The 26,299-nt window shown below is 37.8% G+C and overlaps 1 protein-coding gene across 1 annotated transcript; it reads right to left on the bottom strand.

The window, feature by feature from the left end:
* Positions 1-461: 461 nt before the first annotated feature.
* On the bottom strand, positions 462-25,283 carry LOC106915424 (uncharacterized). Its single transcript, XM_088001067.1, has 2 exons — positions 25,190-25,283; positions 462-1,498 (listed from the first exon to the last, which is right to left on the bottom strand). The coding sequence occupies exons 1-2, from the start codon at positions 25,281-25,283 to the stop codon at positions 462-464; spliced, it is 1,131 nt and encodes a 376-aa protein (XP_087857193.1).
* Positions 25,284-26,299: the final 1,016 nt, after the last annotated feature.

Raw genomic sequence — 26,299 nt, 5'->3', positions numbered from 1 at the left:
TGAAGCCCTGGAGGTCAGCCCAGAGACCAACAGGACTCGCTATCAAGCCACGGAAGCAGGCCGGGAGACCAACAGGACTCGCTACCAAGCCACGGAAGCAGAACAGGAGACCAACAGGACTCGCTATGAAGCCCTGGACGTCAGCCTTTAGACCAACAGGACTCGGTATGAAGCCCTATAGGTCAGCCCAGAGACCATCAGGACATGCTATAGGTCAGCCCAGAGAACAACACGACTTGCTACCAAGCCACGGAAGCAGGCTGGGAGACCGACAGGACTTGCTATGAACCCTAGAGGTCAGCCCGGAGACCAACAGGACTCGCTGTGAACCCTAGAGGTCAGCCCGGAGACCAACAGGACTCGCTGTGAACCCTAGAGGTCAGCCCGGAGACCAACAGGACTCGCTACGAAGTCACAGAGGTTGGACAGGACTCGCTTTGAACCCCTGGAGGTTCACTTCTTTAACATCCTTCAACCCAATACCTTAGAGTGCCTGTTTGGTACATTTTCAGAAATGTATTGTAGCAGCCTCTGATCACACGTCTGAATAGCTGTGGGTTCTTCTGTGGCTGGTCTGAAACCGACTGGCTGTCTTTGTGGGTTTCTTTTTCAGATGGGTGCTGGTTTTGCTGTTCCTTTAGTTCCCTCAGCCTTTTTTTCAGCTGTTCCACGTCAAGCTCCAAGTTGGTGTTTTCCTCCTTCAAGAGGCAGTTTACCTGTTCGAAGAGAGAGTTTTTCTCCTCCAGGGTGGTGTTTTCCTCCTCCAGGGTGATGTTTTCCTCCTCCAGGGCAGTGTTTTTTGCCTCCAGGGCAGTGTTTATTTTCTCCAAAACAGTGTTTTTCTTATCCAGAACCTTCCTTTTCTGCCTCAGGTCGGAGACTTTCTCAACATAAACTGTGTTTTCCCCCTCCAAGACCAAGTTTACCTGCTCGTAGAAAGAGTTTTTCTCCTCCAGGGCGGTGTTTTTCTGTTCCAGGGTGGTGTTTGTTTTCTCCAAGACAGTGTTTTTCTTTTCCAGAACCTTGCTTTCCTGCCTCAGGTCGGAGTTTTCCTTGACATAAACGGTGTTTTTCTCCTCCAGAGTGTTGGTTTTCAGCTTCAGGTTGATGTTCTCTTGCTCCAGAGCCCTGAATTTCTGCTTCAGGGTGACGATTTCCTTGTCATAGTCGGTGTTTTTTTTCTCCACGGCAGTGTTTATCTGCTCCAATGTGACGTTATCCTCTTCAAAAGTTTTGTTTATGTTAATCAGCTTTTTAAATTCTTCATCTTTCTCCCGAACCAGCTTGTCTTTTTTAAGTGCTGCTTGTTCCAAGTTCTTAACTTGAATTTTTAGCTCCTCATTTGCTTTAATTAGCGATGGTGTCTCAATGGACATCCTGCCGACTTCTTCCAAGATGTCGTGGAGCTTCTGTCTGTCTCTTGCTAAGATCTGTTTTGTTTTTTCTTTCTCGAAATCAGAAGACCACGTCTTACTGTTCTGACTCATTGTTGATCCGTCTTGACAAATCGTTTTCAATCTCGTTGGGATAAAATCCTTCTACTTGCTCTCCAGGTTCTGCAATGGTTATGACGGTAGAATTCAAGAGTGCAGCTTTTTGTGCATCACTCTTTGTGACATCAAATTGTGTGATGTCACAAATTGATGTCACTACCTCAGAAGAACAACTAGAAAACTGCTGAAGTTTGAATAAAAACAAACTTTACGGCTGAATGCAGCTTGGTTAAGCTGATGGCCATTGGAGACAGTTCAGCTGGTAAAATATCACCAAGCTGAAATCCACACTTGGGAGACAGCGGCTCTTGAGGACAATGGACTGGCACAGCAGGGTGCCAGGACCAAAGGTCAAAAGAAAAGTTTGTGCCCGAAAACAGATAAAGGGGAAACGGGCGAGTATGTTACATTACCCAACTGGTGCCTAGGAAGCCAACAATTCTGACTCTCTTTCTGGCTAATGTCCGCTCACTGGATAAGATAGTGGATTTGTTACATCTGAGGGTGAGAGATGCTGCAGAGATGGACTGTGCCATTCTTTGCCTAACATAAACCTGACTTAACAGCAACATGCCGTTGAGCCTTCCAGATCAACAGCATTCAGTTATTCTAAGCGGACAACAGTCAGAAAAAAACAATGTATGTCAGAAGGAGCAGGACAATGTATGTAAGTGAATGCAGATTGGTGTGCGAACTGTGGACTGGTTAACAGCTGTCAGCCATCCTATCTGTCTCAGGAGTTTACTGCGGTGTTCGTCACCATTGTTTACATTCCCCCGGGTGCTAACGGCAACGAAGCATCAAAGGAGCTGTATGACACCGTTAGCTCAATGCAGATGAACCACCCGGAGCCATTTTACGTGAGCTGGGGGACTTTAACCACGTGAAACTGACGGACACTCTGCCCAGTTTTTACAGGCATGTCATCCTTCTTACACTCTGGACTGTGTGTACACCAACATTCACGGTGCGTACAGAGCTCTTCCTCGCCCCCATCGAGGCCTCTCCAACCACATTTCCATCCTGCTGGTGCCAGCATATCGTCTGCTGATGAGATGGATTAGACCAACGAAGAAGACAGTCACTGTGTGGCCCAGAGCCTTTGTACTCCAGGACTGTTTTCAGCACACAGATTGGCAGATCTTCTGATAGGTGGCTACTTATGAGGGAGAGGTGGACCTGGAGGAATACGCTTCATCTCCAATTGTGCTGATGATGTCACCGCCACCAAGACAGAAACCTGCTACCCGAACCATAAACCCTGCTGAATGCTGAGGTGAGAGCTCTGCTGAAAGCTAGGGACGCTGCGTTCAGGACAGGTGAGGCATCAGCACGCCGAGAAGCGACCCTAGGGTTAGGGCTAGCCTAATCCCCTCACTGCCATTAGCACTTAAGCTTTATTCCCACTTTGAGCATCTTAACACCTCCCTCAGCACCACCTCCGGTGACATGCCTGTCTCTCTGTGTGACCACAGCAGACGTGAGGATGTCCCTCCAGGAAATCAACCCCTGTAAGTCTGCTGGCCCCAACAATATCCCAGGGCGGGTTCTGAGGGACTGTTCACATGAACTATCTGAGACATCTTCAACACCTCACTGTTACTGGCACCTGTCTTTTCCAGCTTAAAGACCACCACTATTGTCCCTGTCTCCAAGCGCTCAACAGTGACAGGCCTCCCAGCCAGCATGCCTAGGTGGGACCCATGTGGGGGAAAGGAGGGCTGATATATGGGTCCCATATGGGTTTGTCTGCGGGTTCCACGATGTGGCCCCATGTGGGGCCACAGCCCACATGGGCGCTACACGGGCCCTAAATGGACAAACTCATGTGGGCCACCACCATATAGGGCCCATGCAGGGCCCATGTGGGCTCTGGCCCTACATGGGAAAACCCATGTGGGGCCATCGTGGAACCCGCGGACAAACCCATATGGGACCCATATAGTCACCCAGAGATACAATTCAGGTGTGTGGCAAAAGGGAAATACACATGCAGGCAGATTTCAACCACAAAACAACATTGATTCAATGACACAGTTTCAACACTGGTTACTTGGCTAGAGGTGGATGGTTGTTTGATGGTTGATCCACCATCATTTGTCGTCTTCAACCAAAAATCAACCATTAATCAGACTTCGGCATTTCAGACATCAGATTTCAACCACCAAACAACGTTGATTCAATGACACAGTTTCAACGGTTTGATTGGATGGTTGTTTGATGGTTGATCCACCATCATTTGTCGACTTCAACCAAAAATCAACGATTCTAACTATAATTCAACATTGATTTAACGTTGTGTGCTAGCTAGGCAGTTTCAACAATAGTTCTTATCAGTGCTGGAGACCCACTCCCATTGATTGGACATGCAAATACGGAATACTGTTTTTGATATTACTTGTGGTGCCCTCTATGTTGTCAACTGATGATACTTTACGTATAAAGAAATCACACTTTGGTTTTACTGTCGCTGCAACACTATCTTACCCTGATGAGTTTTCAAAGATTTACTGTACAATAATTATTCATCAAAACATCCAGATAAATAAATTCCACAAGTTCCTGAGTGCATCTTATTGAGTCTTGTTAGCACAAGAAAAGAAGGATTGGAGGTTAAAACGAATCCTCATTGAAAGGAGTGAATCTGAAAGGATGTTTTAATGAATTTGTTAAGAAGAAGTTATCAGAAACAGATTTTGTTTAAGAAGACATGCTTCTCTTAATTCACTTGAGAAAATCTCAGATAACGCAAAGCTTAAATAGGCCTGCTCAAACAAGAAACAATTTACTTTTCCTTTTTGTAAAAATCTGTTAGAAATATGCTGCCGCTAGAGTTTCATCATTCACATTTTTATCTGCACTGTCCCAGAGGGCAGAAGAATATGACATTACTAAATGGCCTGGAGCCTCTCCAAACAGCAACACAGAGCTTTTAGGCACCTGCAGGTTTATATTCACATCCCCCACAATTACCAGAAAAGCAGCTTTATACAAAAATTGACAGTTGGAGAGTATGTCGGAGTGACAGATGGCTATTAGGTTAGTTTAAAATGTTTTTGTCATGCTTGCAATTACATGACATTAGACTTTTATGATTTAATAATTACCCCATTAGGCTTTGCTGTGCAGTAAGAGAAAAGAACAAAGAAATAGAACAGTAAAAAGGAGTAGTTCTTTTCACACAGTTAAGACAGTAAAGGATATGCTGGCATCCATCTGTGGGTAGAACGCTGTACCAACATCCTGTTAGTAACAGCGACTTTCCTATCCCTTCTGTGTTTCTGGCATGCAATGTTAAGCATTATCTCAGAGTTTTGAGGTGTCTATAGTACATATGAAATACCAAAGGGGAGCAGTGGTGGCTTAAAGTTTTCTTTGGAGGCACTGTGGCACACACACAGTGTTAAACAACTGCAGGGAAATGCTCTCTTTCTCTCTCACACTTGACCAAGGAAGCTCAGCAGAGAATGCACTTCCTCTGGAGACAAAGGGGAGGCTGGAGTTGGTTCTCCCTCCTCCTTCGTTTTTACCTTAGCAGTATTAAAAGCACACAATTGAGAAACGAGACGTGTCAGATCTGCAGTGTGACGAACAAGAAAACACTGCAAAAATGGTGAGAGAGTCACTGGGATGTCTCTCCCTTCTTTGAAAACAAAACAAGGAGAAACAAACGGAAATGCCAGAAACGCTGGTGATTCTTCTCTACTTTTCTATTTGTTCTTTAAGAAATGGGCTGCTTCAATCAACGACGACTAGAATGTGCAACAGCTACATTCACATTCCACAATCAACAAGGCTACTAGACTTTAGAGCACGTAACATGATGGACTCTTTGAACTACTAGAAGATTTAAATTTAAATCTGGTTACTGTCAGAAAATTTAATTGTATATCTGTTTGTTTTTTTAGCAGGTTAATCATTTAAGACATCTGCTTCAATTATTAAGAATGGTTTGCTTTTTGCTATGGCTCTTTTCTAAGAAAATGTACATACATCAAAGAGTTTTTTTTTTCTCTGTCAGATTTTACTACTGCACTGGAAATGAATAAATGTTTCAGTTTTCTACTCATATTTACTGAGCATGCCAAGGATTGTCAAGGTTTTCCTGTATAGATTTTATTATAAAATTAATAATGTATCTGAACTGTGACCGGCTTCATTGTTAGGCTTATGTGACCTATGCAAGAAACCGACAGATGGAAAGCAAGAAACAGCAACAATCTTAGTACTCAATGGCAAAAAAGAAAAGGTTTATAAAAAGCATTTTTGGTTTGCATTCAGATGTGATGAAAGTAAAGAGACTTTGGGGGTTAACCTTCTGTGTTTTGTTTCCAGTTATCAGCACTGCTACATCTTTTATTATAAATCGGTACAGAACCTTGAAGAACTCCACGCATCTGCTAATCCTTTACCTTCACATTGAAAATGTAACAGTAAAATTGGGCATCTTTGTTCCAACACAATGTAGTTTTATGGTCCAGAATCATGCCTCCAATTTTTTCCTATAAGGTATTTTAAGTTTGTCTGACTATAAAAATGCAAAAATGATTCTACTAGTGTTTTTGGTTTTGATTTGAATTTATCGAATTGATGCAAATTTATGCGTAGTCAGACAAAGTCAATACAGTTGTTGCAAGAATAATATATTTTACTAGACAGAGATTTTAGCCCTGAACTGGACTTTCTCCCTAAAAACTAGAATTTGTAAAAGAAAAAAAAAGTAGACTGGTAAACATTCTCTAGTCACAAAAATCTAAACAAATGTTAGTGTAAGACTTGAAAGCACAATATTTTCCATGAGTAAAAGAAAAACCTTTCAATGTAAAAACAGTTTCAAAAATTTTGTTTGCTTTCAACCCCTGAGACACAGAAGATTTTGGGCATTCACACCAGCATTTATATAGGCAGAACCTACTGCCAAGAAGTCCCTGTGTGTACCCACACACACAAAAGCATATTCACAAATCACATCCAGTCAGCCAACAATACCAGAACAGTCTGAAGGAAGTGAAGCACAAGCTGTAGGTTGCAAGCTGTGCTGTATTTTTCAGTTCTGAAGTGTGAATCTAAAAACTGTCGAGTCTGACTCATTTGCTAGAGAGCAAGAACTTATTCTCTCGTTAGACCTGTAGAAAAAAGAAAGAACCATAAAGGTAAACATAAATATTTAAGTTGTAAAAAATTCGTTCAGTCACATACAGCTCTTAAATTTGACAGAAAAGTTGCATTTGATTAATTGCCATAAAAATCTGGCATAATGTCTAAAAGAAACACGTGAAACACAAACAGAAGGAGTTGTTTAATTTTCTGTTTTTTACACACACACTGTGGCAGCCAGATCTGATTATGCTGGATAGTGAAGTTGTATCCGTAAAGAGAATCGAATGAATCAGTCATTCCATACTGATAAATTACATGGATCGAAGAGTGTTCAAAATATTTTCACATATTTTCTCTATATGATTCCTACTACTAAAGTGACCATTTCATAGCACATTTAGATGAATGTTTGAAAGATTTGCAAAGGTAGAGATGAGAAAAATAGAAAATGATGTTTACCATTATGGGATTCTGAATAACTCTGACTGGAACATTCAAACATTAATTCTCCATTTGTTTATTTTACACCCAGTTCTTGATTCCTGCAGGGAGTTACACTCCGGCCTCTAAGGTAAAGAGTAAAAGAAGGCATTGAAAAACTGTTAGAAACATCCTTCTACAGTGTAGAAAATGGCATTGGCATGTCCAGATACCTGAATTGATTGATTTTATTGATTTTATACAACGAATAGCAAATTTGCACATGCATATCAATTAGAGTGATTAGAGTGACCAAAAAAATATCTCTAAATCAGATAGAAAAGTCAAATTGATGACTTTTGTAACTGTTGCATAGATGAAATAAACAAAAAAGTTAGATTTGTGACTGTTTTGTTTATTTTCGATCATGACTTAGCTAATAAAAACTGTAAGTCACTTTTTTCAAATTGAGTACATAAGATCAATTCAAAATATTTTATGTTACTAGCATGTAGTTGTTTTGAAAATCCCAGGGAGACTTGACATTTTTCCAATAGACAGTCACTAACACCCTCAGTAAAAGGTTAAGCCACAAGCTGGATGTTTACAATTAACAAGCTGTAACCATGTATATGCAGAAAGCTGTTTGTAGCAATATAAAAATATCATAAATAGTTTTTTATTACGTTGATATCCTTTTTTTTTTACCTTTTACTGATACATGTAAGTTGAGGTTAAGCTGTAGACTGAATTTCAGTCAATTTTACTTCATAGTGCTTCAAATATTCCTTCTTGGCCCTAAGCTTCTGCAAAAAGGAGATCAAACAAAGTGCTTCAAAGTTATTTTTTACAACATTTGGATTTAACCAGCTGCAGAAAGTGCTCAATCAAGCCAAAAAATGAGCTGCAATGCCTCTACATACACAGTCATTACCCCTTATTGAAGAGTGCATAGTCTCAATCTAATAACTGTATTTGTAATTGCGCCCTATCAGAGCAGTAAAGGCATTACAAATCAATGCCTTCGCTAGAGTTATTGACGATGTCTGTGGTGAAGCACTGTGAGAGAACTCCTTGGTGCAAAACCATGATTTGAGACTCATTGTGTTGTCTTTCAGAACGGCATAAACAAGCTCTTTGTTTGTCCTGCGTCGGGGTCTTTTCAGTTCGCTGCATGAGGAGCTCCACCAAATGAGGTCCAGCGTGTTTCAATCAGATGAGGAATCAAATCAATGCTGTGTGCAAAGAGGCTACAGCAATAACACTTGGCAAACATCATAACTCCAAAATGTCTGAAAAGAAGCCAGTAGCGACTGCATGATATGGAGTACTTCCTAAATCCATACTAAATATTTTCCAAAACTGAAAATCACTAAATATTTTTTATTTTTTTTATTTTATTTTATTTTTTTCAAAAGCTTGGGTACAACGCGATTCCAAAAGTTTACAGGTTTAGATTCTCAAACCAAACAGAGGTCATATAAATGAATGACTTTAACTTCCTATTATTGTTCTTTTTCATTTGTATTTATTGAATAAGTCTTGGCTCATAAGCTTCTTTTAGTGTTTTGCTTTGATTGCCCAACAGCAGAGTTAGCTGACTAAGCTTGTTGCATCCATCCAAATTGCTTTAACTTTCAAGGTCTAATAAAAATTGGAGCATCAACTTTATTACTTCCTCATAAAAGTCTGCAGACAATACAGATGCTTGTAGGACAATTTCTTACCTTTACATTGAAAATATCAATGTTTCTCATCTCTACCATTGCAAACCGTCTCAGTTTAGCAAAACAGCATAAAACTGGCATGTTATTTTGGTGCTCAGATAGTTACGCATCCTGAATTGTCCATTCGTGAATTTTGTTTATCATAACTAACAGTATGGCTTGTTAGGACTTTGGCAGTTTACTTGTATTGTTTAAAAGCCCTGAAAAAGTGTTAACTGCCTTAAAGATTTCTTATGTTTGTGTTTTTTTTAATATTTTTGATCATCAAATCATTTTCAAATTATGTTTTATTTTATATGTGAAGTATAGAATCAAGAAAGGACTTAACTAGAACCTGTCATGACACCAGGAGAAAACCTAAAAGATCACAACAAGCAGCTCATATTGGCTCGATCTAAAGTAATAATTAAAAAAAAAAAAAATCAATAAATGATGAGAAATAAAGTCAGTGACATTTATCATTTTGGTCTAATTTCCTGCACTCAACAATAAAAACAAGACTGTAGAGTGGTGCACTTGGTCCATATTTACATCTCCCAGAATGCAAAGTGCTGAGTCAAGGAGTTGCAACAGAGTTGATAACCTTAGTGACTTCCACCTACATGAAAATGTGAGAGCTACAACATCAGGTGAGTACAGTTGATAACTCAGTTGCCAACAGCAACACCTTTGCAGCAGATTAAATCTGGTTTGTGAAATAGTCTTTGAGCTCAAACAACAGCGTAATTTGTTTGAGTCTGCTAATGATAAATGCTTCCCAGAATAGGCTGTAAACAGTCCCGTAGCTCCAGATTTCTTAAATCCGCCAGAAGATTTCCTGCTCGTGCGCAAACAAGCATGTGACGACAAAGAATGATGTCGTCTAAATTTTTGACACTGTATTCACGCAAAAGTCAAAACAAGCGTTTTCTTTCACATACTAATATTCTCCATCCATTTAATCTTTTGTACTGCATCTGCAAACATCCTCTGAACAGCTACAATGCAGTCATTGTGATATCAGACGGAACAAGCTCAGCTGAGTAACACTGTGAATGAATTTACTTTCTGTACTTGGGATCGAAAACAGTAATTACACAGTGAATGAATCAGATTTTGTTCTGTACATGCTGTAGCCAGGCTGAGTGAAATTAGAACTTCACATATGAAAAAGAAAATAGAGATTGTTTTTTTCCCCTCAGGCAGTTCTGTATGACTGTGAACTATATCAGTAACCATAGGGATGTTAAAGCTGCAGTCAGTAACCTCCATTAAAAAATATGTTTTTTTTACATATGTGTTAAAAATGTCATTGTGTTGTGACTGTATAATATGAGCAGAAATGCACAACTGTGTCAGAGCCAGGAACACCGTCAATCATACTTGTGTATGCGCAGCTCACACTCTCACACATTCACCCTTGCTCTCTGATACTACACAACTTCCTCCCCCAGCAGAGCCTGATGTGAATGCACAAACTGGTAAGCATGGTCACTGATGATGACAGACCAACATTTCCCATCCCGGGGAGTCGTTTCTCCACTATCTCTCCACCATTTGCAGATTATCTGTTTCTTAGTAACATGGTGACAGTTTAAACAATATGTCAACAACATCCTGTTTATGAAAGTTACCTACTGCAGCTCTGACATGCTGTGAAAACATGGTAGCTGCGGAGGACTCACAGAGTTATTTCAATTAACAGCAAAAAATGTGTTTAATAGGCAAATTAAAGTCACCAATAAAGAATGTTAATTAAAATAGCACCTGAATTTTTAGACCAACTTCCTTTGGTTGATTTTTAATTCTGATAAAAGTTGAGTCACTGTTTAAGACCTTAAGCAGCAATGCTGGCTACATTTAAAATATATATTATAAAACATTATTAATATGGTAAAAGAAAAACAAATCTGCAAAGTAATCAGGCTTTTTTTTCTTACACCGTTGTCTAGAATGTGCCTTTTTCTACATTTTATCACCTTAGGTAAAGCTACAAAACATAGAAAAACACACATTTACAGCTAATCCAATACACTTAATATAAAGAATAATTTAGAAATTTTAAAGTGGTGCACATGAAACAATATATGCAGTCAACATCTTGTCTTCAGTAGTTCTCACTCTTGGTGTCTTCATTCAAAATAGTCAATAACAAAGTGAACTTCCACCATCTTAAAGCAACTCTTATTTTTACAACAGTTTGGGACTGACAAAAGCTGTGGTGAGCGCTGAAAGTATTTAAAGAGGACCCAGAGTACGGAAATGATAACCAATAGACACATTAATGAATAAGTCAATCTTATGTTAAAAATTATTTAAAACAAATCAAATTGATTCAATTAAAAAATGTAATAATACATTGGTAATTGATAATACAAAGCTGTAAAAGGAGCTTGATTAGAAGGTTTCTGTCCAAAATCTTACAGTGATTTTGTTTAGATATTCTTGTCTGCAGACAGTAGATAAGGTTGTGTGTGCTTCATTAAAACCCATCACCCTTAAACTGAATGGTCTCATAAATTCTGACTGACATTCTGATCAGCCAATTCTCTTTTAAACTGCATCCAAAACATGTTTGCAGGCCCCGGAAAGATTACAGGTGGAGAATGAGCTGTCATTGGTTATAGATGTTCAAGAACACTGAAAATGACACGCAAAAAAGTGTGTGGTGCTAAAAGAAAGTTTGGGGTAAACTCTGCAGCATGTGAAGGATGAGTATTTACTCTAACTGCATCCAAATGGGACTCCAGCACAAGGTCGCCTGTGCTGCACCTGTTGCTTGTTCAGAAAAGCAGGCAGTCTCCAAAAGTTTCAGTAACTAAACAAAAGGTCATTAGATTTGTCACCTGTACATTTTTTTTTTAAAAAGGAACAGCTGTGAATTTCTGAATACTCACCAATCATACTGACAAAGCAGCTTAGTTGCCATCGCTGGGGGATGTAATACGTAGAGAGCCACTACCTGTGTGAAAAAAGCCTACTGACAGCAGAACAAGTGTTTAAAATCAGAGTTACTGCCTGATTAAGACTGAAATACACAAAATGGCATTAATTTACTATTTAGCCAAATATTGTGTCTTTTTACACAACTTTGTGATACTTTTAGGCACTTGGAAATATGTTCTATTCTAAATAGTTGTACTTCTCATTACTTCCTCCTTAATTTCACTATAAATTATCATCTGGCTCTCCATAGTCACATATAGAAATTGAAAATGTTCAAATGTTCATAAAGCAGTGGATGAACCACTATAATGAATATAAGAATTGAGTTGTTTTAGGACAGCAGAGGTTCACTTTGGTCTAAGGTCCAGCTAATCTGGATTTCTCTTTATGACAACACCAAGAGAATTATCCACTAGGTAAGAAAATAAGAATATTTTAATAGAAAGAAAAAAAGCTTAAAATATCCCTGTTTTACAGGCATACTTCTTTTGTTAAGGAGCATTAAGATGATTACACATGGGACCTGACTGTAATAATAACACCTGAATTTATATTATGTAAGCAGTGAGTGGGCTTTCATCTGTTAATTCGCGAAGTGGAAAGTTTTCTGAGTCTTCCTCTTTGACATAATAGATAATTAACTATTTCTAATAAATTATTCAGAAATAATCCCACTTTTGTGTTTTCAAATACCATTCCTCTTTTACACATTTATCTAAAACTCTGAATTTCTATGACCTTTGTCAGTAATAAACTTGTTCAAAATCTACTACTTTGTTATGTAAAATATCTCAGAAGATTTAATTTTTCATTATTGTTCTCTTGTGCCCTTTTTGATCTGTTTTACGGATGTTTCTACCCTGAAGCAAAGGTGCACATTTTCTCTGTGTTTACATAATTCTCCTAATATTTTTCATGTTATATAATGCCGAACATTTCCCCTCATTAAGGTCTCCTGGCTGAAGAGGATGTGAGGCATCCTTAATATTACAATGTGTTTATGCAATAACAATACAACTGGATGAACATGTATTCCTTTGTTAAAATGATAAAATATTTGTTTGTTAGCTGAAAGCAAGTCACTTGGTATTTATTGAATCTTTATAAAGGTATGAGGAATGAACAGTTTTTCAACAGGCACAAAGCTGAACTTTGACCTCCCACATTTTGTAGCTGCAAAAGAAAATACTTGCAAACATAATTAAGCTACATTAGGTAGTTTCATTAAGTAAGACTTTAAAATATTGTAAATAATAAGTTAAGGTAGAATGAGTTTATTGTCTTGTGTACACGTTTCTTAGTTTTGAGAATCTACAAATCAGTACAGATGCAAAAAACTAATAGTCGTGATTTCTGTCCGAACTTTATAAATATTTTGCCATAATTATTCATGTGGGGGAAAAAAAGAAAAACAAGAAGTTAGCATAGGTTTTGTATGCAAATGTCCAAAATTGACATCATGTTCTCAAACAATACCACCAAGATTTTTCTCCTAAAACTTCCTTCCACTAAGAAGAAGCACTAAGTATGGACCAAGGGATTGGTAAGAGAAAGACCAAAATGTATCAGATTTAAAACATATTACATTTCTGACACAGTCTTTCTGCCAATATTGTGGCATTTAGCAAATAGAAATCATCCTGCTAATTCTAATTGACCTAAAACCAGAGACGTTTGGTTGAATTTAACTTCAAACTGCGGTGGATTTGTCTCTTTATTTGGTGCAAACATCTCATTTCAGCTGTAAGAGAGAAATGCTGCACGTATTTTACCATTAAAAACAATCTTGGTAGACATTTAAGGGGGAAATCAAAATGGGAAAGAATCTGTCCCAGATGGCCTTGGCCAAGCATACACACATGCGCTCATGCATGCATTGGAGCAATATTTTAATTATTTCAGTGTAGCAGGAGGAAGAGACATGTCAGTATACGTTTATAAGCACTGTGTTATGCATCGATCTAGCTGCAAACAGTAGCTATGTTGTGTTTGTCTTATTTCACACCACAAGTGCACACATTAATGACTGTTCTGTTCTGAACCTGCAACACAGAAATAGCACACTGACTCAGAGCTTCTTATTTGCTAATGGCGATTCATTCTGGTGTTGTAGTCCTCTCTGACAAGACAACCATACTTTCACACACAGTGAAGTGAGATATGTCCACGTGCCAGGAAGATTCGCAGATCATTCACTCGCCAAATAATAATTTCAAACTCCCTCAGGGGATTTCAGAAGAGCTAGAACAGTTACGTGTGTGTGTGTGTGTGTGCGTGTGTGTGTGTGTGTGTGTGTGATATGTCTTCAGTGTTTTCACAATACCAAACCTGAATAAAGCGCCAAGTTGCAAAGATGAACTTAGGACTGTGATTTTTCTACACTTCACGTGCTTTTTCAAAAATGACAAACATAAGTTCAAAAATTAAGACAAAAACTTCACCAACAAAGAATTCAAGGAGCTACAAAGGAGCATTTGCTTTGTAGTTATCCGAACCATTGGTAAGAATCTAAAACAACTGGCTCTGCGATATCTGGAACACTTCTGGTAGCTTTAAGGTCTGAAAAACAAACCTGAATTTCAAGTTAGTGCAGCGACTGAAAGCTGTCTTTTCCTGACTCCCTGACTTGTCCTCAGGCTCTGTGGTGCAAGTGGGGGTTTTTTTTAAGGAGGGTAACAGAGCAGCGCCGTAATGATTCAAACCCCAAGCACAAAAGAAAGCAGGTTGAAGACGGCCACAGGCAGCTGTAAGGGACAATCTAAAGCTCCTGGGATGGAACGACAGCTAAAACTGCAGCATAGCTGCTAATGATAGCATCATAACAGGAGGCATTAGCCAAAGTGGGCAGAGGACACTATGTTCTCATAATGAGGTTCAATTTAATACCAAAACCCTGCAATATTACCTTTAGAAGCATAATAAAAACATATTTAATGTGGATGTGAAGGTAAACGCATGTGCAACCACATGACAACTTTGTTAATCATGATAACGACTCTTAATTTATGAGGCAAAGCCCATCTGTAACAAAAACTGCATCACAATAAGACTTTGATGAAAAAAAACTGCTTACCAACATGCAAGCCAACCATAATTGCTAAATTAGGCTGAAATGGGAGGCTCTGAGTGACAGTAAATGAGGGGCTATTGGGAAATTGAAGTAGCCGAATATTCTGAGGGACTCGTCCCACTGGTGCCATTGTGACAGGTTGGCATGTGAAGGCAGGATGGAAATACAACATTTATATGTTGTAGATTTGCCAACAGAAGTAATAAAAGTGTCCTACTTTGTCTTTGTCTTAGACAAAGACAAAGACAAAGTCTTTGTCTTTGTCTTTGACAAAGACAAAGACAAAGACTTTGTCTTTGTCTTTGTCTAAGACAAAGACAAAGACAGGAACAGGAACAGGTTCCTGTTCCTGTTAACAAGGAACAGGAACCTGTTCCTTGTTAACAGGTTCCTGTTAACAAGGAACCTGTTAACCTTGTTAACAGGTTCCTTGTTAACAAGGAACCTGTTAACAAGGTTCCTTGTTAACAGGAACCTGCTAACAAGTTCCTGTTGTTAGCAGGAACTTGTTAGTTCCTGCTAACAAGTTCTTAGCAGGAACTTGTTTCTGTAACTCAGTTGGTTCTAAGAGTAACAACAAACCAATGCAACACAGAAGTGGTAACCGCACCGGTGTATGCCATTAATGTTCTTTACTGATTACCTAGTCTTATGCAGTTGGTTAACCTTGATGTTTTCTGATCTGTGTTCAGTTGAAGAAGGGAGTCCAACCACAGGATGTGCTGGTTGTTCTTTAATGCAGGTTGCTGGCAGAGGCCTGCACAAATAGAAGTAAAAATTCCCTTTAACATGCAGCTCTTCCATTCACAGGATTCCCGTTAGCAGATAAGAACATGGAGGAACCCTGTGACTACCTTCTAACAATACCTGCTCTAAACTAATTGTCAAAAAAAAAATAATATGCATAAAAACATTCACAGATGCATGTACAATTTATGCTATATTCATCTTAAAATGTGAGCTTAACTAAGAGCAACAAAAACTTTCTAAATCTTCTCAGGTGGCCTGGTGCCAGCTGAGGGTCGTACAGTCCTGACGTCATGACTTACACAGTAGTGGCGGTATTAGTGTTTACCAAAATACATAATAGGAAATTCTTAGAATATAACAAAAAAAAACAAAAAAAAACAAAAAACAGGATTCTTCTGTGTTAATCAGGATTTGGTGAAATTTCAAACATTATAAAAGCACATTTTATAAAGTTGTTACACTTAGAATATGATTAACAACGAAGAGCCTCTTCTTGCATTATAAAATATGTCGTCTCTCTTTCTTGTGCCGTCTAGTGAACATGATGCTTTAAAACCTTATCTGACTTTTGCACCATATTTAGTCTTTTGTTTATTGATATACCTCTCTGTTGTAACTTTCTGACATACCTAGAGGGTTCTGTCATGCCTCCTTTAAAAACTTTCATTTTAATTGGATTCACTTTAATGAGGCACCTTTTCTTTGACTTGTCAAGACTTACATGTCAGGAGAAACCCTTTACTTATCGTCCTATTGTAAGGTGGCTGAATATATTTATGAAGAAAAGATAGGGAATAAAGCGGATCATTTATTTGCCCTTTTATGCTTTTTTTCAAGAGTCTTGATTTTTTCCTGAAGGTTGATGTGCAAACCTTAGTTGCACATCAACTTAGTTGTTATTTATTTTTATTATGTATGTTTGAACTTCTGTTTATACTGTATTTGTACATATACACACATTCAGTGCGTCTATTCAGTGTTTTGGTAATTTGTGTGACTTTATATGCATTATATATTCCCAGACTTGTATGATTATTTGTGTGCCTTTTCAGAGGAGCTTCATTGTAAATCAAGGCTGATCGAGTTTAGAAGCGTTACATTAAAAGTCTATAAACCTAATGAGATCTGTTTTAAAATCAGCAAGAGCTAAAAGGAGTGTTGACAACAATTTGACGATGATACATTATAGGATAACAGATACACATCCGTTCAGTTTGTTGTTTTTTTTTGAACACCTGATAAACATGTAAAAAGCCTCAAAACCGATCCGTTATTTTCCAATGTAGAAAATTATTCTTTCAGGCATAATTTGAGGAAAATTAACCTTAAAATTCCAAACGTTCATCCCGAAGAGAAAAAAAATCCCGTGTTGAGAAATAGCAAGCTTTTAACTAAATCACTGATGGTGCAATTATTGTTACCCCTGCTGTTAATAATTTGTTGAACTCTTCTCTCTGCAGAAAGCACAGCAGTTTTTTACAAGGTTGGAACCTGCAGAGAGAGTGATCTTTGACCAGTTTTCTTCGTACAATCTGTCTCGACTGAGACGGCTCTCCTTAGCTTACCTCTTTGGTTTTTTCAGATTCACATCCTCCCGGCATGAAGAAAGTTTGATTTCTTAATCTGGTAATGACTTGGCCTTACATTTTGGAACATTAGCATCCTGAATAAAAAACATTCTCATGAGTTTGTTGCAGAAGACACCAGATATGATTAGTAAAAAACAAACAAACAAAAAAAACAGTAGTTTCTATTTTAGACCCAACTGTTATGCTTATTGTCTAATGGTTTAATCATTGAGTTATTTGCCCAGATTGCTGTCAGGTAAAGTCTATGAAATATTAAGCAGGTCTAATTAAGTTTACGTTTGTTATAGTAGGACAAAAATGTTTTTTGTTTTTTTTTGTCTGGCACGACTCCAGAGGAATCATTTGAGCTGCAGAGGATTAATGTCATGCACTCATGCATTTCCTACAAAAAATGGCTTCTGTGTCACATATTATTTATGCCACACCCAGGCAGGCAGACTGGCAGAAAGGAAATTATTTTTGATACAGAGTCTACATCTGTGCAAACACACAGTATTTACATAAGGAGAAAGCATAAGAGTAAAGTTAGACACTGATCAATATAAAAATAAGGAATGAGATACAAGAATGCTTCAGGTACATATTTTTTTATATTAATCATAGTGGTGTCAATAACTATGAATACAGCTACTCCAGTTAAAGATTAGATTTTTCTAAAATATTGCAGTGTGACGTCATAGTATTGTGATAAAAAATACATCTATTTTTAATCTTCTTCATTAAAGGGCTCAGAATTCAGGACCTGACATCACTACTATAATTGTTTCACTGATTTTAACTTTTTTAATCTATCCCCCCTTTTAAAAATACATGATGTAAAAGCTTAAACAAAAAGCTCTTCCTAATCCTTCTCTATACTCTCAGCACAGGGGAACAGAAATCCTCTTCTCTTTCTGCTCATATTCTGCATGGTTTCCACTGCCACCATTTTTCATTTTTTATTTTCCCAGCAGTTTTTTCATTCCAATCCAGTTTTTTGCAAATCAAACTGGTGACTGGAGTAAAGTCCAGCTCCTGTCCTGCATTCTGCATGTCTGGTGCTTCTATCAGACTGTTGAGTAAAGAAATCTGACCTGAAATGTTTTTACTACACTGTTTTAAGTGACAAACACAGATCCTTTATTGTATTTTACTGAAGAGATTCTAACTTCGTGTAACTTAAAACTGTAATAATAGAGACTTGCATTTCTTTAGCTGTTGACCATGAGAGCAACTGTGCAAAAATGTGCTATCAGTCCTTGACATTTTCCACACACCTGATTGATGATTCAATGAACACGAGGCTAAATAACGATGCACAGTGGATGCTAAAGGACGATGAAAGGCAATGGATTTTTGCACATCATTTGTATGCTTGTGCGGCCAGACATTTTGCAATTTCAAACACAAAGCTTCAGGCTATCTTCTCTAAATTTGTAGCATAAAAACAATCATATATATTCAATTTCTTCTACTGTTTTTAATTTTTTTTTTCTTTTTTTGCTCTATGCCAGCACAAGCAAACAGAAAGACACTTTTGACACTTCGCAGTATAAAAGATGTTCCTCTTGGAGAAGTTTTTCTTTTTATGTTTCGTACTGACTCAGAGTATAGCAATCTTATCAGGTTATTTAAAGTCAGACTGTGTAATATTGACCTAAGAACTAACTCATTTCATATCTGTAGACTGTACAGTGATGTTTCCTATTATTTCTGCTCATCTTTTATCTACCCACAGCTTTGTCAGGCTGCGGTGGCAGCTTATTGATAGAGGCTCAAATTAAACTTTCACCTAAAGCAGTACTTTCTCACGAAAACTTTGAAGGGTGATTATTTTTGGTAAAAGATTATCATATGGCAAATCCCCTTTGTGTTGTCTCACATCTGAAGCTCTTTTTTTTTTAAAGAATGTCAATAAAACCAGAGGAAATCGAAAGCACTTATAGTGACTTGCAGTCTTCATACACCTTTTAATCGTTCTCATTTTCAAGAGGTCTTTGTTATTTTCATAAGTATGACATGAAAGCATATTGACACTTTTTTGCAAAACCAAATTGTAATATTGTAAGATGTATTTTAGCTCAACCATATTTACTATGATGCCTCTAAATGAATTCCAGTGGCAGTGATAGCATCATTCTGTGGAGGTGTCTTAGTTCAATAAGTTCAGCTAAGAATTAAAATGCAAAAAGATTTTCCTAATTTTTTCTCCCCTTAACAGGCTTGTTGATTCTGCCAAGAACATTTTTTCTCCCTATATATGACACACTAGGGCCTTTATTTCTGTGATTATCCCAATCTCTCTCCTGGACAGACATTGAATAACCTACTATTTTCAGTAACTTGATATTTTACGCATACTTTTCAAAGGTTTCACTAGTGGCTCAGAGGTACTGTGTTTATCTTCTCCCATGTATAAAGTCACTAAAAGAGCAGACATGACCATAAATTGTTTACTTTGTTTACGTTAGAGAAAGTACTCTCACACCAGGGCGTATTTGTCTTTTTTTGTGTGTGTTTGCTCCTCCTTCCAAACCTCACGTCACTTGCAGCTCAAATGAAGCAGCCATCCGCTGGTACGGATCAGCTAAAGGGAGTTCTTGTTCCTTGAGAGGACATTTGTTGTGAATGGGGAAAATCCTGCATTAGCATTGCATATTACATGTACAAATTAAAATCTGTGAAAAGACTTGAAGAAGAATGCCCGCAGACATTCTCTGTGCAACATGGCTGACTGCGCTGCCAAGAAGAACGGCTGAACACATCCGACATTCAACTTTAAAATAAAGCACCGTTTTCTGCATCAAAAATCCGTAGTCGATACAGCTGAAGTCAATACACTGAGGTGTGTTGTTGTAACGTGAAAAAAATGTGGAAATTTGTCAAATAGAGTCCTATTGTAGGATAGAATCTTTATTGTGTTTGTAACAATGAATCATTGTATAATTAAAACTTTGGAGCAATTCTCCAAAATAAAAATGTTTCTGTAAATAATTACTTACATTGCACTCAGTAAGTATGATTTCTTTTACTTTTGTATGTAGTATGCTCTCTCAGTCAACAATAATTTCTAGGATTTAAAAGGCAAAATACAGTTCAAATTATGACAGAGACTGGAGGCTTAAACTAACCATCACCTTTCATCATGTATCTGCCATAATATCTGGCGGTTCCCTTGTTAGAATGCTTGTAAACAGTTTAATAAGATTCACCTACAGGCAGTGAATAAACAGAACCCGTATCACATACATGACACCAACAGAAAACAGTTGGTAGGAAACATGTTACTCTTTGAATCCATTGTGGTGAACAAACAACCTCCAAGTCTTTGAGTTAGCAACGACAGACTTCAAGGGGATAAAGTTAAAGATGTAAAACTTCTGCAAGAGTCTGAAAGGTGTCAGCACACATTCAGACTTTCTTTCAACAGGACCGCCCTGCCCTGAATCAGAACATTGTTTTAAGAGAGGCAATTTCATGCAACGTCATTGAGCAGCTTGTCAAAAAAAGTTACTACGACAATCTAATCCAGACACTTTTGAGATCCCATTACGTTGTTGAGTTGCCCTTGTTCCTGCGATCAGACTTTTAGAGCAGAGTGTTATTTGCTGAGGCAAGCGGCAGTTTATGTTGAAGCATCAGTCCACGGTTGGTTTGCAGTGTACCATTAGCCACCTGCCATCTCATGGCTCACTTCAGTTCTCATCATACTGTGTTCAGTAGTGTTCAGTGGATATTGCATGTAAAACAAAAACGCCCGTATTTGTAAAGAACACCATTGTGAAACATAACTTTTATAATTTAATTGATAGTATAGATGAATTAAAATGTTTCAGCGTCTGATTAGCCGAATTGAGGCATTTGACGTTTAAGTTATAGTAAAAAGTATCCAGAGTTGCATTAAAACATAGAAATACACTCTCAGGCCACTTTTCTTTTCCCCCAATCGCATTGCACAACCAGAATGTGTCTATGAATCTGGACATTGTGAGGATAACAGGATAAAGTTCATGATGTAGAAGAAAGGTTATTTAGGAACATGGTATTGTTGATGTTGCCAGGTGGGCTGTATTCAAAAAATGTTCATCTACTGTGTATATATATATATATATATATATATATATATATATATATATATATATATATATATATATATATATATACAAAAGTCAGTCAAAAAAGCATAACAGAGTACTGAGACCATTATAATAAAAAGAAAAAACTAAAGTTATGAGAATAAACTCATATGACAATAAAATCAAAATAATGCAAGAATAAAGTTGAAATAATGAGACTTAAGTCTTAAAGTCATGATGTTAGCAGAATAAAGTAAATATTACCAGTTATAATGTAATATATAACCTCATAATTTGATTACTTTGTCATTTTATTAATTTCTTTTCATATGAGTTTTTTCTTCTAATATTGTGACGTTACTCTCGCAATTTTATTACTTTATCCTCATTATTTCTTTTTTCATTTTTTCTTAGTGTGGCCCTAATACTCTTTGTCATAACAAAAACTGGTCCAGAAAAGAGTCTGTTATCATCTGTCCAAGGTGGCAGTTGGGCTTTAATGGTGAGGGTCAGATTTCCTTGACACGCTTTAGGGCTCTGAGTTTTTTTTTTGTTGTTGTTGTTGTTGTTTTTTGCTGACTATGACCATCCCATAATATTATGTCAATTGTGTTTTAGTTTTTTTATGTTTTAAATGTTTACTTTATTAGGCCTGCAAGAAAAACTAAGGGTAAGGGGAGTCTTGCATCCATTTAATAACTGCAGCACATGTGGTCCCTCAGAGTCTGATCAATGGCTGTGGCTGTTGGCTCTGCTCACCAGCCAATAACTCTCCTGTGAGAAGCATTTCCAACTCACAGCAAAGTGGGATTAATGAAGTCAGAACAATGGCAGGCACTCATCAGTGTCCATTGACCGCTGCAGATTTCAACCGACTGGTCACACTTTTCATTTTTTCCATGAGAGGCATCATTAGGATCTCTCAACACTGGAGGCTTACAGCCCATATGAGTCGTGTTTTTATGGATGAAGTTAATGGACTGTGTCATACCACTCCTCTGAATGGGCAGGATATCACAACATGAATTAAATAAGGACCGTCTTATTTTTTTTAATTTCTTTTGGTTTCTTCTGTGAGCTACACATTAATGTAGAGATTAGCATTGATTTCAGAAAGAAAGAAGAGCTCAAGTTTAAATTTAAGTATTTTTCAAGCCTCCCTTCATGAAGTTTCGTTCCGTTTCCTGCGCTGCTATTTTCTGGACACTGCAGCTTCCTCTCTCAGTCCTAACTTGTCTTCCACATGTTTGTGCAGGCCATTCCTTGGACGCAACACAACATGCTTGTGTAAATATTTTTTATTTAGCCTATATGATAGTAATTTTTTCTGAGAAATTTGGTTTAATCCATAATCATCTAAGTTTGCAAAAATAAAAGCTGAAAATGCATTGGATGGAAACATGTATATTGTATGTGACGAAGTTATATTTCACTTTTTGAATTTAGTTAATGAATTAAACACAATGTTCAACGATATTCCAATTAATTACGGTGCTCCAATATAAAATACAGAGAAATAAAACATAATCAACTCTTGATGCTAATTGTAGCTACCCAGGATACAAAACCCAACAACTCAGAATCTCAACTCGTTTCCTGTCTTGCCCCTGGAGGTTTTGTTGTGTGTAAAGTCACCATGAGATCCGAGTTCAATTTCCGAGTACAAATGGAAAGCTTCATAAATCATGTCTCAGAGTTTCGACTACTCTTGTGTGACAAGTGTTGCTTTTCAACTGTGGCAAAGTGATAACTGTATGTCTGTCTTATATATCTCAGTGGCTTCTCTTTTTTGCTCACCCTGATCATATCTTACTGTTCGGCTTCTCCTTTTCTTTCTGTCATACTTGTTATCTTACATTTCTGCTCCTACTTTCCTTTTTTCATACTTGTTCACATTGCTGTGCAAATGAACGTCTTAAGAATATGCCACTTTCTAGCAATTTATAGGCCCACATAATTCAACGATTTGGTATGTTTGTATCAATGACTATTTACGTGTTTGCATATGGATCCCCACCCTCTAAAAATATATATATTTGTATAGTTTTATAACATATATTTATAAAAACAGGCTAAACATTTTTTTTAAAAGCATCATGTAAATACTAGAAAATCGCAAGTCATAAAAAATGGTAACAAGGACAGCAGGGCTGGTGCAAATGGTGAAAATGTCATGAGGTGGTAGTTGTAGGTGGTGAGGATGAAGTGGAAGATCCAGGTTGTGGAGAAAATGAATGATTCAATAAAAGCTTTTGCAGGAAAACAGAAGTCCAGGCAGCATTGGTGAACTCAGGGGCAAGAAACTCAACAGCACTGGCTAAGAAAATGACAATAGACGAGGACCCAACAAGGAAACACAGAGACAGGTGGGATGAAATACACAAGGAAGGTAATCAGGGGAATCTAAGGGCAGCTGGGGACAATCAGGGACAGATGAGACAACACAGGAACTAAATTGACACAGAAAAACTCAAATCCTCACAGAAAATAAAGAAATAGGTAATAATAGCCTTTTTTTTTTAATCAAAGTTTTCACTCAGATTGGTTTCTGCATGTCTTGTCCCTCAGACATAGTCTGGTGGCATCAGCTCACCCAGTCTAGTGACAAGTCAGTACAGCAGTAATGCAATGTAAGATACACTAAGCCATCTACAAAGTGCTTAAACAGAGCCATTGGCGGTTCTTCTGTGAATACTCCATGAGAGAGCAGCACTTCAATGCCCTCTCCAAAACTCCAGCCTCCGGGACATTCTGTCATTTTCAGGGCTGATAAAATGTTGTGCTGCCCAGTCAGGTAGCTTGTTCCCGCTAATGTCAGCAGCAAACAGGATGAACCTATTGAACACAGGGGGAAGCTGACACCTCACTGACTGCATGTGGAAAAAAAGAAATATAAGACTTATTCAGGGCACAGCTGAGAGACGACCGGCTCTCGATTTTACTGTAACTGGTACTCATAACCCTGCATTTCATAGATTTTGTTGCAGCAGTACAAAATGGTACAGTACAGCATAAATTCATTAAATTTATTAGAATATTTTTGAAAAGCAAATTTATTTAAGGAATTGTATCAATAGGTGAAGTATATTATGTAGATTAATTACACGAATGGATGTTTGAAAGTCTTAATTTCTGTTAATTATGATGATTTTCCCATTACAGTTAATGAAACCATGGCATTTAAAATTATACTATTACATCAGACCAATAAATAAAGCCATATCAACAGAACTGTGGGCTTAATTAAAAGTATGTTTAATACTGGCTGAAAGGTTGGTGTTTTCAAAAGGTACTTTTAGCCTGACAAATGAGAATAACCCCTTTACTAAATTTAAAAGTAACAGACAGAATTTAACATTTTGTCTCACAGATAGCAAACTAGGGTGCGTTCACTGCAGCCTTAAGTGACTCAATTCCGATTTTTTTGATGTAACGCAACCTGTATCCGATCTTTTCATGGCAGTGTGAACAGCACAGATCGGATTCTTTTTCGAATGTGACCCAAATCCGATACGTATCCGATTCAAATGCGACCTAACGTCCAGGTCGCATTCATCCGAACTGAACGTCACTGATTCTCAACAAATCTCACTATTCTGCGTCCTGATACGCGCAAGTGGGAAGAAAAACAACAACCATGACGGACAATATGAGGATTAAGTTGTTAATATGCTGCTCTGGCCGGACAACAACTTCAAATATGTAAGCTAAGCTCCACCGTTAGCCTCCATGTTTACTTCCGCAAACACTGAGCACTTCTTCTTCTTTTTATGGCAGTTGGCAGAACACTGAGAACGCTGACGCTATGGCGCCCTCTGCTGCGCATGCGGGACACTTTCAGGTCGTTTGCCCGTTTACACTGCAGAACGCATACAGGTCGCATTTACTGGCAGTGTGAACGGCCCCGGCAAAAAAATCGGAATTGCCAAAAAATCGGACTTGAGTCACTTCAGGCTGCAGTGTGAACGCACCCTAGATTTAACAAAGGAATGTCTGGTCACTCTGTTTAAGTGTGAATTGTTTTCAAAGATGAGCAAACACAAGTCTTATACCAACTCACTCAAGACGTCTTCTCTTTTCTCATCTGAGTTTCCAAATAAAGTCACCAGTCTGCAATCACTGTAGCAGGAGATAACTTTCTCCTTCTCCACCATTCTTACTTGCATGCCTTTAAAAAAAAATATCAACTAATCTAATAATACAGCTTAATTACTTGTTCAACTTGAACACTTTTTCTCCTTTCTGAGCTACAATAACCCAACATGGTTGTTGAGTGATTACACCAACGGGCTTTAATTTTCTGTAATGAGGCATAAATGAGTCAAATTGTCTGCAGCAGGAAAAGGTAATTCTGTAAGAGTACCAGTAATTATGGCCTCATAGTTGAGGATTGTCAAAGAACAATACCTACACCATAACTACTTAATCATGAACCACTCCTGGAGTTGTTGTCCCTCTCTCTATACGTAACATAATAGCATTTCCCACCATATTTTTCCTCTCTATTTCATAATTTTCTACTTTCATCTACCAATCTCCCCCCTCCAAAAAAACCCTTTATAAGCTTTTCCTGATGTATCTACCAACCCCAGCTTCATCTTCCTACTCATAAAACACGTGGCAGGAAGGGATAATGCTTCCAAATATGATCAACATCTAAGTGAAACGTGCTGTGAAATGAGCTTGGTATTTATTAGAGCCAAAGTGAATGACATGATTGCACCCTGGGGACTGAGTGTGGAGAAGAACTAATCTAAAAATTTGCATCGTAGTGTAGATGACTCAAGCCTGTTTTAAAGCATTTGCTCAACATTAGGTGGAGCGAAACATGTGAAGGTTGTTAATCCAAGCTGTTGGATGGCTCTGTGAGTGCATGGGCTGACTTGGACAAAGGAAGAGACACACTGAGCGAAAAATATACTTTAGCAATTCTGTTTAGTTGGTTCTTAGCAGATTTTTTTGTAATGAAAAGCTTTGAAAGGCAAAAAGAGAGATCCCTCTTGATTTAGGTAATAAATAATACAGAATCCAAGCTTGAGCAAATTTTGAAGTGGCGTAAGAAAGCATAAAAATGCTTCTGAACATTGCTAATGGGATTTGTTCATTATTCAAGATACGCTCAGATTTGATTAGCTGATGTTCAATGATGTCTCCTAAAACCGATCAATGA

The sequence above is a fragment of the Poecilia mexicana genome, unplaced genomic scaffold (genome assembly GCF_051168715.1).
Source record: "Poecilia mexicana isolate PSO_F unplaced genomic scaffold, ASM5116871v1 scaffold_19, whole genome shotgun sequence".
In the NCBI taxonomy this organism is placed as follows: Eukaryota; Metazoa; Chordata; class Actinopteri; order Cyprinodontiformes; family Poeciliidae; genus Poecilia; species Poecilia mexicana.
The sequence above is the reverse complement of the archived record's forward strand: the minus strand, read 5'-3'. Positions and strand labels throughout refer to the sequence as shown.